Source organism: Nelumbo lutea, chromosome 5 (assembly GCF_056320005.1).
Source record: "Nelumbo lutea isolate HS-2025 chromosome 5, American lotus-T2T, whole genome shotgun sequence".
In the NCBI taxonomy this organism is placed as follows: Eukaryota; Viridiplantae; Streptophyta; class Magnoliopsida; order Proteales; family Nelumbonaceae; genus Nelumbo; species Nelumbo lutea.
Window position 1 is genome coordinate 11,193,257 of NC_142688.1, and position 13,735 is coordinate 11,206,991.

General features: G+C 38.9%; 1 protein-coding gene across 1 annotated transcript; it reads right to left on the reverse strand.

Annotated features, from left to right (window-relative positions):
* Positions 1-6,590: 6,590 nt before the first annotated feature.
* LOC148850317 (protein DETOXIFICATION 49-like) lies at positions 6,591-9,131 on the reverse strand. The gene is made up of 2 exons (XM_088946845.1): positions 8,482-9,131; positions 6,591-8,353 (listed from the first exon to the last, which is right to left on the reverse strand). The coding sequence occupies exons 1-2, from the start codon at positions 8,611-8,613 to the stop codon at positions 6,908-6,910; spliced, it is 1,578 nt and encodes a 525-aa protein (XP_088802971.1). The 5' UTR covers positions 8,614-9,131; the 3' UTR covers positions 6,591-6,907.
* Positions 9,132-13,735: the final 4,604 nt, after the last annotated feature.

Below are 13,735 nucleotides of genomic sequence, written 5' to 3' on the forward strand. Positions count from 1 at the left end.
CCAGCCTTTAATACAAGGCCCAGCCGAATTCACTGAAAAACTCAATGAACCCCTTGAGTCCATCATATGGACCCTATGGGCCCAACACTTACATTAAGTGGTCCCTGGGCCAAGCCTTCTTATAAAAACCCAGGGACTGTGGGCAGATGCAAGATTAGCCCATCAGGTATTATCCTCAATGGTCTTACACTTAACCTCTCAGCCCTTAATGATCAAGCACTGCCCGACAAGAGAGGACCTCTCCCTCGGCTGCAAGGAACAGTGCCGCACTCTCCTCTCACATGGATCCCGGGAATTAAAACCATTTGCAAACAATTTGAAACCGTACATATATATATAAATATATTAATTTTGCAAAACAAAATTCCAACGATTGAAATCAACTGCCGGCAGTTTGGTTTCCATCAGAGAGAGTGCATTCCCGATCATTACCCTTTGTCCGACAAAGTGGCTGATTCTGTCACTATGATCACCCACTCAGGTGAATTCTCAAACTGCCCCAACATACCCAGGTTTTGATCCCCGCTAAGGATCTCATTGATTGGCATATCAAAGGCAGCCATATCCAACACCTAGTGATGTGTCATAATCAAGTATAGGGGTCAGGTGTAACTTTTCAGTTTTGCCCATCTATCTCCAAGGTCCAGGGCAAGACTGAAAATCTGGTCCGGTTCAAGGATTCAAGTAATCCCATACTACATGTGCCTCGGGTCTTACCCTGATGGCTGAGACAGGCCATCCCAACACTTGGTGGCACACCAGCATCAGCCTTGGCAGGATAAATCTCCCCAGACTTATCCAACGGCTGTGAACATTTAAAACTAACATGAATCTCTATAAATGTCCAGTTTTAGGGTTTTACACAGAATTAAACCAAACAACATGAATCAAACATGCACTTTATTTATTTCCACTAAATAACAAAAGTACATCAAATCAGATTGAAGCTAAGGGCATACAAAAACTGTCTAACAGGACACAGATTTAATGGCTAGAGTTGAGGCAGTATGTTTTCTGTTCCACCAACCCAGCCTCATGTGCACTTTGGATCGATCTAAAGGGGTTGTCCTGAGCCTATGGTCTACGTGTAGACCTCTACGTAGACCGTAGAGGTCTCAGGGAGTTTGGTTTGCAGAAGAGCTTCGATATCCATGGCCCATTAACACTCCCCATCTAGAGATACTTCAGATCCATTAAGGTATTGGGCCTTGGGCTATGGGCTGAAAAACGCAAGCAAATTCAAACAAAAAGCAATTACGCGTAGTATCAAGTGAGTCCAGATTTCCTACTCACTTTTCCTATCCACCCTTACCTGCAATGAATCGGAGTCACACATATCTCAATTCATAATAAAAATATATAACTCCAATTCACGGGTAGAGAGTGAGTAGGAAATCCAGAGTGCAAGTAAACAGACACTTCTGTTGGATGTATACAATCAATGATTTGGGCGATCTTCTAACAAATAAAGCAAGCATAGGGCGAAAATAAGAAAAACAAAAGAAATGGTGGATATCAAATCGCTGTTGGAATATCTCAACTAAGATATTCAAAAGGGGACGTCAAAATCTATAATTTCTACATTATAACGATTGGGATATGGAGCCATCACATTATCTTGTTAAATAATGTTATATGGAAATTAGTGGCAGTTAAGAACATCAAAATCTTGTCATTAGAACTAATAATAATGGGTTGCTTTTTAAAATAATATCAGAATATTATTATTATTTTAATACAATAAAATTATTGAAAAATGTACAAATTGTGACAATAACCCCATAATCCACGGATTAGATGTTCGAAAAGGCACTAGTTATAAAAAAAAAAAAGGACATTTGATCATCAAATGATGCCCCTCCCCCACCCCCATATGTAGGGTGTCATTTTCTATTGAGTCATGATCCAACGAGTGCACTTTCTTTGCCTTTGGGCCCAAAAAGTTAACACTTTTTTTTTTTCTGGTTCTCTGATAGTCTGATCAACTTTCTAGCCGATGAGTGATGAATGCAATTGGGTATTCATGGATTAACTAAGTGTTTTGTGAAGCCCTACATTAGCATTAATGAATGGATGATACCAGTTTTCTTGAAACAGCAGACTGGAATGATACTGGAAGCAGGATAGCGAAAGAAGACTTAACTGGAGATAAAGTCTGTTGAGAAGCACCAGTCGCATCACCTTTTAAGATTTCTGGGGTCTAATTATCTTGTCTCCACAGACTGATAAGCATGAGAGCCTAGGTTCAAGTTTGATTGGAAGATGGGAAAAAAAAAAGGCAAAAAGGGTTGTATGTGTCTGTAGATTTACTCCATCCCTCCCAAAGACGCACCCCAGATGCATGACCGGGACCAAAATTGGGTAATAGACTTTAATTAGCAACCATCTGTGTAGCTCTTTTCCTTTTCCCTTGTATCATAAGAAAAAAGTGGCCCAGTCTCTTGTTATTGAAACCTGAAAGCAACCCATTTGCTAATAGAGTACTAAATGGGCGAATAATATATATGAAGGAATTTCAGAAGACTAGCTAGGCTAGCTAATCAACCGCATAATATCCTATATATCTATCATCTGATCACCACATTCCTCAGGTCCTCTACTCAATCTCAATCCCAACTTAATTGGGTCTGCCTTACAGGAATCATGTCCGATCCCACCATTGTGCTTTATATATGTATATATATCAAGAGATGATTCAAAAGAGAGTCGGTACAAAAAAATAACACCAAGAAGAAGATGAGTTGTGTATATATTTGCAAGCTCTTTCATTGAACTACACTAATTAGTCAACTGCAGCTAGGTTCAATGTTCTATCAACAAAATATCACTTCATTGTCCTCCTGGGGAGCCCACTGTATATCTCAGATGTGGAACACATTGCATTCTATATATGAATCCGATAGTTGGAAGGCTTCAATCCCAACAGTTATATTCCCTTGAAAGGACAGAAGGACGCTATCATGGACGAAAAGAAAATAAAAGGAATATGCAGGAATCACCCAGTTAGATGGGTAGACAGATATTTGGTGTCTATGTGATGGGAAGGTGACCCTTCAACCGTTGTTGTCTCACACCCACCCCACATGATTGGTGTATGTGGAACAGTAATATCGTACCGGAAAGAGTCAAGGGGTACACAACTGATCACCACCCATTATTCTAATGTCACTCTCAAAGCACACTGTAATAAAGCTAAACCAGAGAAGGACTATTCTCTAGTCGGTATACCCGGCCTCTTCTATGAGGGTGGACCCCCCCCCCCCCCCCTCATACCTTACAAAGAGTAGGCATATATACATGCAACACATAGAAAATTAATGAATGCCTCTGCTCTCTTAATTATGTCTGTAATTACTTCTCTATCAGTATTTTGGTGACTGGCCACAGCTTCCATCTCAGTCCCATATCTTGTAAATGTTGTGTCTGTCTATGATTATTGTAACACAAAGTCACTCTTTCCAATCTCCATCTCACATTGAGATTTTAATTAATGAGTTTTTAGCCTTTTTTTTTTTTTTTTTACTTTGTATCATTACTTGGTGTAATGGTAAAATCTCGGTCTGACAAGTGTGAGAAGGCAGGTTTGAGTTTGAAAGTGGCCATTCAGTGTGGACAGAAAAATGTCAAAGGTTAGGACTGTATCCAATCTATCCCTCCCAAGACCTTAGGTACGTATCTGGGACCAACATTGGGTATATATTGGTGATAGACAAATATAAAATTTTAATGTAATACAAAGTCATTCTTTCCAATCTCCATCTCACATTGAGATTTTAATTAATGAGTTTTTAGCCTTTTTTTATTTAATTTTTAACTTTGTATCATTACTTGGTGTAATGGTAAAATCTCGGGCTGACATGTGTGAGAACGCAGGTTTAAGTCTGAAAGTGGACACTTAATGAGGAGAGAAAAATGCCAAAGTTTAGGACCGTATCCAACCTACCCCTCCCAAGACTCTAGGTAGCTGGGACCAACATTGGGTGTATATTGATGATAGACAGACATAAAATTTTAATTGGCAAAAAGAAGAAGGATGAAAAGAAATATTTTCATGTATTAATACATGTTTTATATATGTGCAACCAGAAGTCTGCATTTGGTTGCACATAAAGTGATAAAAACAAAGAAAAGTAAGTGAATTCCTGCTTTGAAAAATGGCATTCAGTAGAAAATAAAGTTAATCATTTTCCTAATTTTAATTTTCTGATGTTTTGCTTAACTTGGAAAATAAACCTAAATGGTTGAGAAACATTAATTCCACTGTGACAATGCAAGATATTATGAATCCAGAGGATGAAACCCTATTTGGAAAATGACTTGCAGAAAATAAGATGCCATTTTCTTACAACTAATACTCATTGAAAATCTACATTTTCACGCCCATCTTCTGTGCAACCAAAACATTGAAAAATAGCAATTTTCAGGAAATCATTTGTCATATAGCCTCAGGTATGGAATGAAGACACTTGGTTTGTACACATTGTTCTTTGCCTTTTTGCTTATTGGGAAAAAAATTTACTAATAGACAACCATTTCAAATGAAAGAGCTACTGAGCTAGTTTTTAGATCGTACCTACCCTGAAATAAGAAAGAGCTTTTCAGTAATACTGTCCACATCATGCTTGGATTGCAAAATTGGCTTGTTTGGAAATTGGATATGAATTCTTTATTATTTATTTATTTATTTTAGAGAGAGAGAGAGAGAGAGAGAGTTGTAAGTTGTTTTAGATAGAAATAGCAAGTGTTTAACTCATCTATAAAAAAACAAACAAAAAATTTAAAGAAAAAAAATGTTTATGAAATCCAAGTGGGCGATTCCCTTTCAAAGGGAAACAAACGAGGGGTGCAGTCTTTTGGCTATATATTTATTCAGTTCCTATACACCTATTACATAAAAGGAGTAGGCTTTTTGAGCAAGAGGTTAGCCTTTTTGTGCTAGGCAAGCAGGATGTATTTAGTCAGTACACTTAAGTACTTCTATAAATTTTGTCATTAACTATTGAATAGTGAGAGGAGGTTGTTTGGGTGATGATTTCAAATAATTTTACATAATGACCTACCATTATTACATTATGACACTACCCATTAAAATAAGGTTTTGTTGAGTTGAGAATTGAGATTGACTACTGTAATCTGTAACAGCATTGCCCCACTACTACTTGTATTTAATGCAAGTCTTTCTTTTTTTTAATGGAATAGGTTCATAATAGTACTCCAGCTTCAAACTTTAGCAGAAAAAGGAAAAGGAAAGGAACCCATCTAGAGAATGGGAGCCTCCATCAATAGAAAATCCAACATGGATGGAAGTGGCAGGCATGAAACTAATTTAGCAGACAAGAGCTATTGTCTAACCCCACTACATCTTCACCCCCTGCATTGTCTCTTCAATTCCTCAATTTGTCACCCAACAAGACATAGATAGATGCATGGAATTAAAGCAGTGCTGTAGCACTAATCAAAGCAAGCAAGAAAGAAAAAGAAAGCCTTTTTTCTTACTCTATAGTTCTAAGTAATTAATTAGAATGTATAAAACAACTTTGTGTAATATATTTAGTCTATAAACCAAGAGAAAAGAAAAGAAAAAGTTGTTTAATTCTACATTCAGGAAGTGCTTTAGGTGGGTTTTCTTTCTATTTGCTATATGAGTTAGGTGGAAGTCTAAAAAAGGCTCTAGCTGTTGCTTTCAGCCCAGAGGGCTCTTCAACATAAGCTCTGGCCCACTTCTATATGTAGGGAAAGATGTCCAATACATTATCATAATGTGTCTCTCATCTGATAGACAGCCTGGATCGCAGTATTCGTCCTTCTAGGGTTCTACCTGGCTCACTAGTGTTTGGGCTTCAGTTTGCAGCCAACCTCAATTCTCCTTAAAGTATATATGAAGCAGCCAACAGTGGTAGTAGAGTTCAGCATGTCTGCATATGTACCGTACTCGCATTCGTATTTATATATATGAGGCCATGCCTTAGAAGAAGCTTTTCTCTTACACGTTAATTTTTTTGACAAATTTGGACCACCTCAAGGGGATCCAATGGAGGGTCTATGGATTGCATTGCATGTGCTATGCACGTGATATGCCTTTTCCAGTGGTATTATGGTATTAGAATTAATCTTACATGGTGATGCCATTCAAGTTATGATTTCCCAACTTGTTTACTAAATTATTATATTTTTAATTATTTTTCATACAATAAGTCTTTTTACTAAAATCGAAATCTAGCAATGGGATGTTTCTATAGAGAGGAACTCTAGAGCCAAGAGGTTTCAAGATAAATAGGAACAAAACAGAAGGGAACATCTCTAAGAGAAGTCAAGCAAGAAACAGGGCAATTTGTTAAATGATCCAGTCCAGTTATTCTTGACAGAAATTACTGCATCTTGTACACCAAAAAAAGAAAAAAAAAATGCATCCAAGTATCCCATTTTTGCATTTTTTTTTTCCGGCATAAAACCCCGGCGGTGGCGGTCTGGTTTAAAAGCGTTTATCTGCTCCGGCCACCCAATTGAGCAATGACATATTGTAATTAATTTATTAGTGATATTATGGTATTATATATATATATATATAATCTTAGTACAGTCCTTTGCTATAATCAAATGCCACACCATGTTATTATTTATGAAATATCTCAATTCTTAATGATACACTTACCAGAAGGCCATAACAATACAGACTAGAAGAATATAGTGTAGAATAAGGATTCTTCTGCTTCTCACCCAAAATGGCAAGCTTCAAGCTCAACTGTACAACACCAAAAACCCAGATTAGAGGCCCACTCATCACCCAATACAAAATTTCTTGCGTCACTTTTGACTAGAAACTCCCATGCATGTCGATCTTCACTTTCCATTTAACTAAACAATTAAAAAGGTAGCCGTTAATTTAAGGGGATCTACTGGTATCAGCTTACGGGTTCACCAGGTCCAGGCCCAGGTCCATCTTGATTGATAAGACCCCTTCAAGGTCATGGTCATGGTCATCTGTCTCCGCTGCTTTGTCTGCAATGTTACTACTGGTGATCAGCTTGCTAGCTCTTCTTGCTTGTAGGATCCAATCTGTTCTCATCAACACAAACACCATAACCAACGCACAAGTTGCTTGTGCCGTAAGGAGGCCCATCCAGAGACCCAACAGGCCCATATCCATTACGAAGCCCATTAGCATTGCCACGGGCATTCCCACCCCATAGAAGGAGCCCAGGTTTATGTTGGCAGCCAACGACGGCCTGGCGCTACCTCTCAGAACTCCACAACCAGTAGTTTGTGGGCAGTTGCCCAGCTCGCAAAGTCCTAGTACCGGCATTACCATCGCAGTTAGTGATATTATGGCTTCGTCGGTTGTGAACGCTCGTCCCCAGGCATCACTCATCATTGTCGTGAAGGACATGGCGACAAAGCCGGTGAATATAGCACAAGACAGCGCCACTCCAGTTGATACTCTCGCCCGGTCGGGGCGGTTCGCGCCCAGCTCGTTTCCAACCCTGGTGGACACGGCAAGACTGAGAGATGAAGGGAAAATGTAGACGAACGAGGTGGTCTGAATGAGAATGCCCATGGTGGCCACGGCTTCTGTGGCGTTCGAGAGCAGGCCGGAGAATACTATCATCAGCTCGTACCACCACCATTCCAAGCAGACGGAGACACAACTAGGGATGGCTAGGCTGAGAATGGGTGCCCATTCACGGATAGACTCGAGGGACCAACCTTGCCATGACTTCCGGTGGATGCCGGAGAAGTATAGGTAGAGCAACAGGGCTAGGAGTAGGTTGAAGTCTGTCAGTGACACTGCCAAGGCAATACCGCGGACGCCGAGGTCGAGGTGATAGACGAGGAAGTAGTTGATGGGTGCATGCAGGGCTAGAGCGAAGCCGGCGCTGACCATTAGAGGGAGAGTGATTTTCTGGGTCCTTAAGTAAATCCTGAGAGGGTTGATAAAAGACTGAAACAAGAGGTCAGGAAGAGAGAAGGCCAAGTAAGTAGAAGCAACGGTGGCAATAACAGGGTCTTGGCCGCAATAGAGAAGGATGGATTCGACCTTAAGCCACAAGAAGGAGATGGGTATACAAGCCATGGCAAGAATGACGATGGTGCGTTGCAGTGCTAGACCCATGAGAGGCCATTGCTTGGCACCGCAGGCTTGAGATGATATGGCCTCCATGCCCATTGCGAGGCCAGAGAGGACCGAGTAGCCGGTGATGTTAGCGAAGCCGATCGAGAGAGATCCACCTGCTAACACTTGTTTGCCTAGTCTTCCCATGAAAAGCATCGATATCACGGATTTACCATAGATGAGTAGACCTGTGATGATCATGGGGAAGGCAATTCTGCAAAGCTGTTTGATCTCTTCAACAACCTGCAAAGAGTAGAAATTAAGACATAATAAGACTCTTTTTCTTTTTGTTGATGAGATCCATGAAAGAAAAAGCAGAGCAGAGAAATTAAGAGAACTCAAGGCATATGAATATGATAGCTAGGAGTGACCTCTGAAGGGGTAAGGAACCGGCTTTTGTGGTAGTCTTGCTCTTCTGAGAAATCGGTGTCAACCTTTGTGGCTACGGGTAAGCTAGGGTATACCACCAGAGGAGACGAGGGTTCAAAAGAATCATATCCCATGTCTGCGAATACACAAACACAAAGAAAGAAAGAAAAAGTAAAAGAAAACTATATATTATTTCTCTCTCTCTCTCTCTCTCCTTCCTTCCTGGGCCTCCTGGCTTTTGTTTGTCTACTTTATGGGTTTATATTCCGATGTTCATAAGAAAACCTGAAATTCAGAAGAGCACAGAAGTCACAGAGAAACGTGAGTTGTCATAGTCATCAGTGGGGATGAAGTGGCCGAATAAGAACATTCCTTTCGTTCTCCTCCTCTTCTTCTTCTTCTTCTTCTTCTTCTTTCTGAACACACACAATCTCAAAGATCGAATATATATTATTATGTTCCTCTTCGTCCTTTATGAACTCGATCGATCGGCCCACTGGTCTGGTACCCCAAAGGCAGGCCCAAGCTAGCTAGCTAGCTCCCTCTCTCTCTCCCCCAAAGCTCTCTTTATAGACACGCTGAGGGGTGTTGTTGGGTACTACACTGCTGCGTTGTTAAGGGGGGACGAGTGGTGGATGGCTGTGCCTAGGATAAGGGGAGATGCAAACGAGTCGTCTTTTTATTGGAGAGAGGCCTCCCTTTCGGACCCTTTCTCCTCCTGTTAGCCTTCTTTTTATTTTATCTTTGTGGTTACAGCAAACCCTGCAAATTTCGAAGATGGTAAGCTGTCATCACTAGGGCCTGCCCAAAAACCGACATGGTTTACTTCTTATGGTCCCCCTGGTAGGTGACTTTTGGTTTGGGTTGAACCTTTCCTTCATTTTTCTTTCCATGGTCCGAGCCCCATGTACTTGAATTCCTTCAACTTGTATCCATTTTTCATAATATACCAGCTCAGTACTCAGTAGTCGCCCCTCGCCCCAACCCAACTCCATCCAGGTATCTTCTCACTTTCATTCTTTCTCCATCTCCGTTCTCCGTTTTGCCCCCTTAACCTCCAACAGTTTTTAGTCTTTTTACCTTCCATTCTAATCTATTATATTTCTATGTACTCTCGTCTCAACTGCGTCTTCTTCTGGGTCACATTGCTGGAACGGCAGCCAACCGTCCGTAAGGACCGTAACCATTTAATGGATCCACCCTTGACCCATAATTTCTCTGCCTTGTCACCATCTGATTGGCATCGTCATATATCCTATGAGCCAATAGACGTTTCTACATCAAACACAGGCTGTGCATGTGCATGCCAATCATGCATCATATATAATACGTGTTCAACTCTGCTACTGCTGCTGCTTTAATTTCCTCCTCTCCTCTTCTACTATTACTCTTAATTACTACCATGGTTTCAAATTTTGCACAATTAATTCTAGTTTCAAACCCACCAACCAATACAATATTTTCGCTGAAAATTTGATATTTCTTTCATACATTTCAGGATTAATTTAGACAACACTTGTTTTAATTTGCCGGAAATAATTGTGAATATAATAAAATATCAATTACATTTACTTATAATTAATATATATTAGCTAGGTATTGATAGAATAACCAAAATGCATGTATGAACATTTTCATCAAAACTCTGAATTTTAAAGCCTTGATTTCCACCGCCCACTAACCACTATTCACATTGTATGATGACGATGATGATGATTTTTTCCACTATTACTCTCTACAAATGCACGATAGATCACATATTTCTTTTTTTTTTTTTTTTGTCAAATACCACATATTTGGAATAGTGTATAGATGTAACATTTCAAGTGGTCCATGGAAACTGGATCTGCTACCAACAAACCTCTCGGGGACATCTCCATCATAAATGACTTGTTGGGAGAATATCCAAACTCTCATCCATCAAGAAAAAGAAGAAGAAGAAGAAGAACAAATGATGATGATGATGATGAAGATGATAATGGGTATAGCCTAATCTCTGATCCATTGCTGATATGGCCACTCCAATCATGTCATCATCAGATAAGAAGATCCTTTGGATTGGTTATGTATTCACTCTCCTTACCCCCACACTCCTATGCTCCACCTAGTATTGGAATTTTCCCCAAGTTGTAGTAGCTGTCAGCAGTTTTAAATTTAAAAGATGCATATATACACAGCAAGGGATTCATTTTGGACATCCCTAAAGGGGGCAAGCGGGCAAGGTGGAGCTGAAGCATGCCCCAATGAATAGGGTATGATGGGAGAAAACAGTCATGGCCCTTTTTTGGTATCAACCCACCCTACCATGTGGAAAATCTGCTTTTAGTTTGGACTACACCAATTTCCATTTAGTTACTACATATACTACAATAAGGGTAAATTACAAATAGATACATTATTTGGGGTAGTGACGCTCAAGGGTCTGAACTTTCATGTGGGACATTTTAGTACCTTGAACTTTTAGAAATGTGCACTTAAATCCAACTCTGTTAAAGTTGGCCTTACAATGAGAGTAAAATAACAAAAATGACCATGTTTAGAATTTCTTTTGCTCGCTGAACTTTTATTTCACTCTTTTTTTCATATGAAACCATTTCTATACTTCTTTTCAACAAAGAATAAAGGCATTTGAATGGAACAATGAAAGAATAAAGATAATACGAATATGGTCATTTTTTGTAATTTTATCCTCATTGTGACGCTAGTTTTAACAGAGTTGGATTCGAGTGTATATTTTTAAAAGTTTAGGGTACTAAAATGTCACATTTGAAAGTTCATGCCCTTAAGTGCCACTACCCCCAAAGAAAGATTTTAAAAATCAACCTAAAAATGAATCGTTTTGGCCACCGGTTTCTGGGTTAGTGATTCAATCATCTGGGTCAACTGGTTTAGACGTTTCAAGAATAGACCTCATTCTGCCCTTTGGATTGGAGCATTAGAAGGTTGAGAGAAAGAAAGAGATTGGAAGAAGAAGAAGAAGAAGAAGAAGAAAGGAGGAAGCAGAGGTGTGGGTGACCTGTAGTGGCAGCGGGCCAACAGCAACAATGACCTCAGGTGGCGTTAGATCTTTCTCGCAAATCTGTAATCCAAGATCTCTTATAGATCTCATCTCTGAACCTAAGATAAATCTCTCTCTCTCTCTCTCTCTCTCTCTCTCTCTCTCACACACACACACACACACACACACACTAATCTCAGACTTGAGATATCTAAGATCGACCTTCTTTCTCTCTATTTTTTGTTATTTTATTTTTTGAAAATTTTAAATGAAGTATATTGAACCACAAATATGTTGTCTACGTCGAACAATTCAACGGTCAGACCATCTGAGTCAATTGTTCGTTGACCAATTCAACATTTTTTTTAGTAAAACAACAATTCAACACTAAAATGGAACTTATATCTTGATCGGTTTCTGGGCTGAACTATCCAACTGCCCAAGTCAATGGCGGTTTTAAAACTATGCTCCAAAGTATTGGATATCTATCTATAATTTACCCTAATAATAATAATAATAATAATAATAATAACAAAACAAGGAATCCTTGCTTGAAAATTAAGAAGTGCAAAGAGATGCTAATTATATAATACTTAAAGAAATGATGCATGTGTGAGTGTACATGGAGAAATGCACTTAAATACAAAGATTAGTTCATAAGCTAATGGCTTAATATTTTGAGTTAAAGGTGGCGTTCATCCCTTATATGTAAATCTTGTATTTATGTGCATGTGCTCCTTAGTTTTGATGGCTCCCCTCATTGCACAACAGTGGTATTAGAGTCAAAAGTATAATTAGATGCAAGTATTGATAGATGCATATGGTGGCTCAATGGCCTAGCACACTCATGGATGACTTTCATTTGGCACCTAGTAGCTAAGTGATGGCTCCCTATGGTCAATGTACAAAAAGCTATTTCTTAATGCATATAAAAAATGATGATATGATAATGACTTTCGTTTGAGTAAGAGTATGAAGTGATAAGATTTACACATAAAGGGGAGTCTGTTGGGATGTACATGCCAATGTATAAGGAATGTCATACATTGAAAAAGAATGAAAGGTGCAGGGAATTTATATATAAGAATTGTCTCACAACCTAATAGGATAACTTTTTGAATTAAACACGATATCCAAACTCTTATGTATAAATATTACATGCATGTGTATTAACTCTCATAACCCCTCTCATTACACAACAAAAGTAGCAACTCTCTCTCTCTCACATCATCTCAAAGTCCTTTTATGCATTGGAGCATACTTCTTAGAATAAAATGGACGCAGCATACAGACATCCCCTTAAAATGTACATAAAAATCACTTGCATAAACATATTAATATTATAGAAAATCTTATGTCTCTTTTTTTCCCGGTTATAAATTTTCCTCTTTGAATCTGTATTAATTGCTACAAATGGGCAAGCATTTTGAACGAAGTTTCGCGTGTATGGATGCCTTGACTAAAACCAAAGGGCCCCAATTGTCAGAACCATTATCAATTGCCACCGGCTCTGTTGTAGGGACCATTCAATGATTCAAATACTGATTGATGGTGTTAATTCCCACATTTTCAAAATATATTCTGTTCTCTTTTTTCATGGTGCTCATGGTCTTAGACCTTTTTTCTCATACGTTTGAGTTAAACAACCAATTTTCTTCTAACTGTTAACTGAAAACCAAAAAAAAAAAACTAAAAAAAAGTCGGGGCCGGTGACCAGTGTTAATTAATTCATTACCTAGGATGAATGACTATAAGAAAATACTGCAACCAATTGGGTGGGTAGGGGATTGATGAATCTAAATTCTTTTTCTTTTTCTTTTTGTTTTGGGTCCAAGGATGAATCTGAATTCTGAACCCTTAAGCTGATATGGCATTCATGGCTGAACTGAGCATTCAAACCACATAAAGCATATGAAGCTACCTTTCTTGTTTGACATCTGTTCATTTCAATAATGTTTTGTTAAATAATGAAAATGACATAGTACTACAATGCCTTTTTCAAGCAAGAGCTACCAAAGCTAAAGGGAGGCCAAACACTATTTAAGGAGCTGGGAGATTCTGTCTTTTTCAAATAGTTCCACATTACAAGCAAAGAAAGCAAACAAAGTGTAGGTCCTAATAATGTTCCTCCACCAATGCATGTTAAGCATATGCATAATTGGGCTCTTAAGTACCCATATGAGCTGTAAGGCAATCCAAAAGCATGCTTACAAGGAGATAGAGACATGGCTATGCATTCCAGAGTTCATTATAATGCT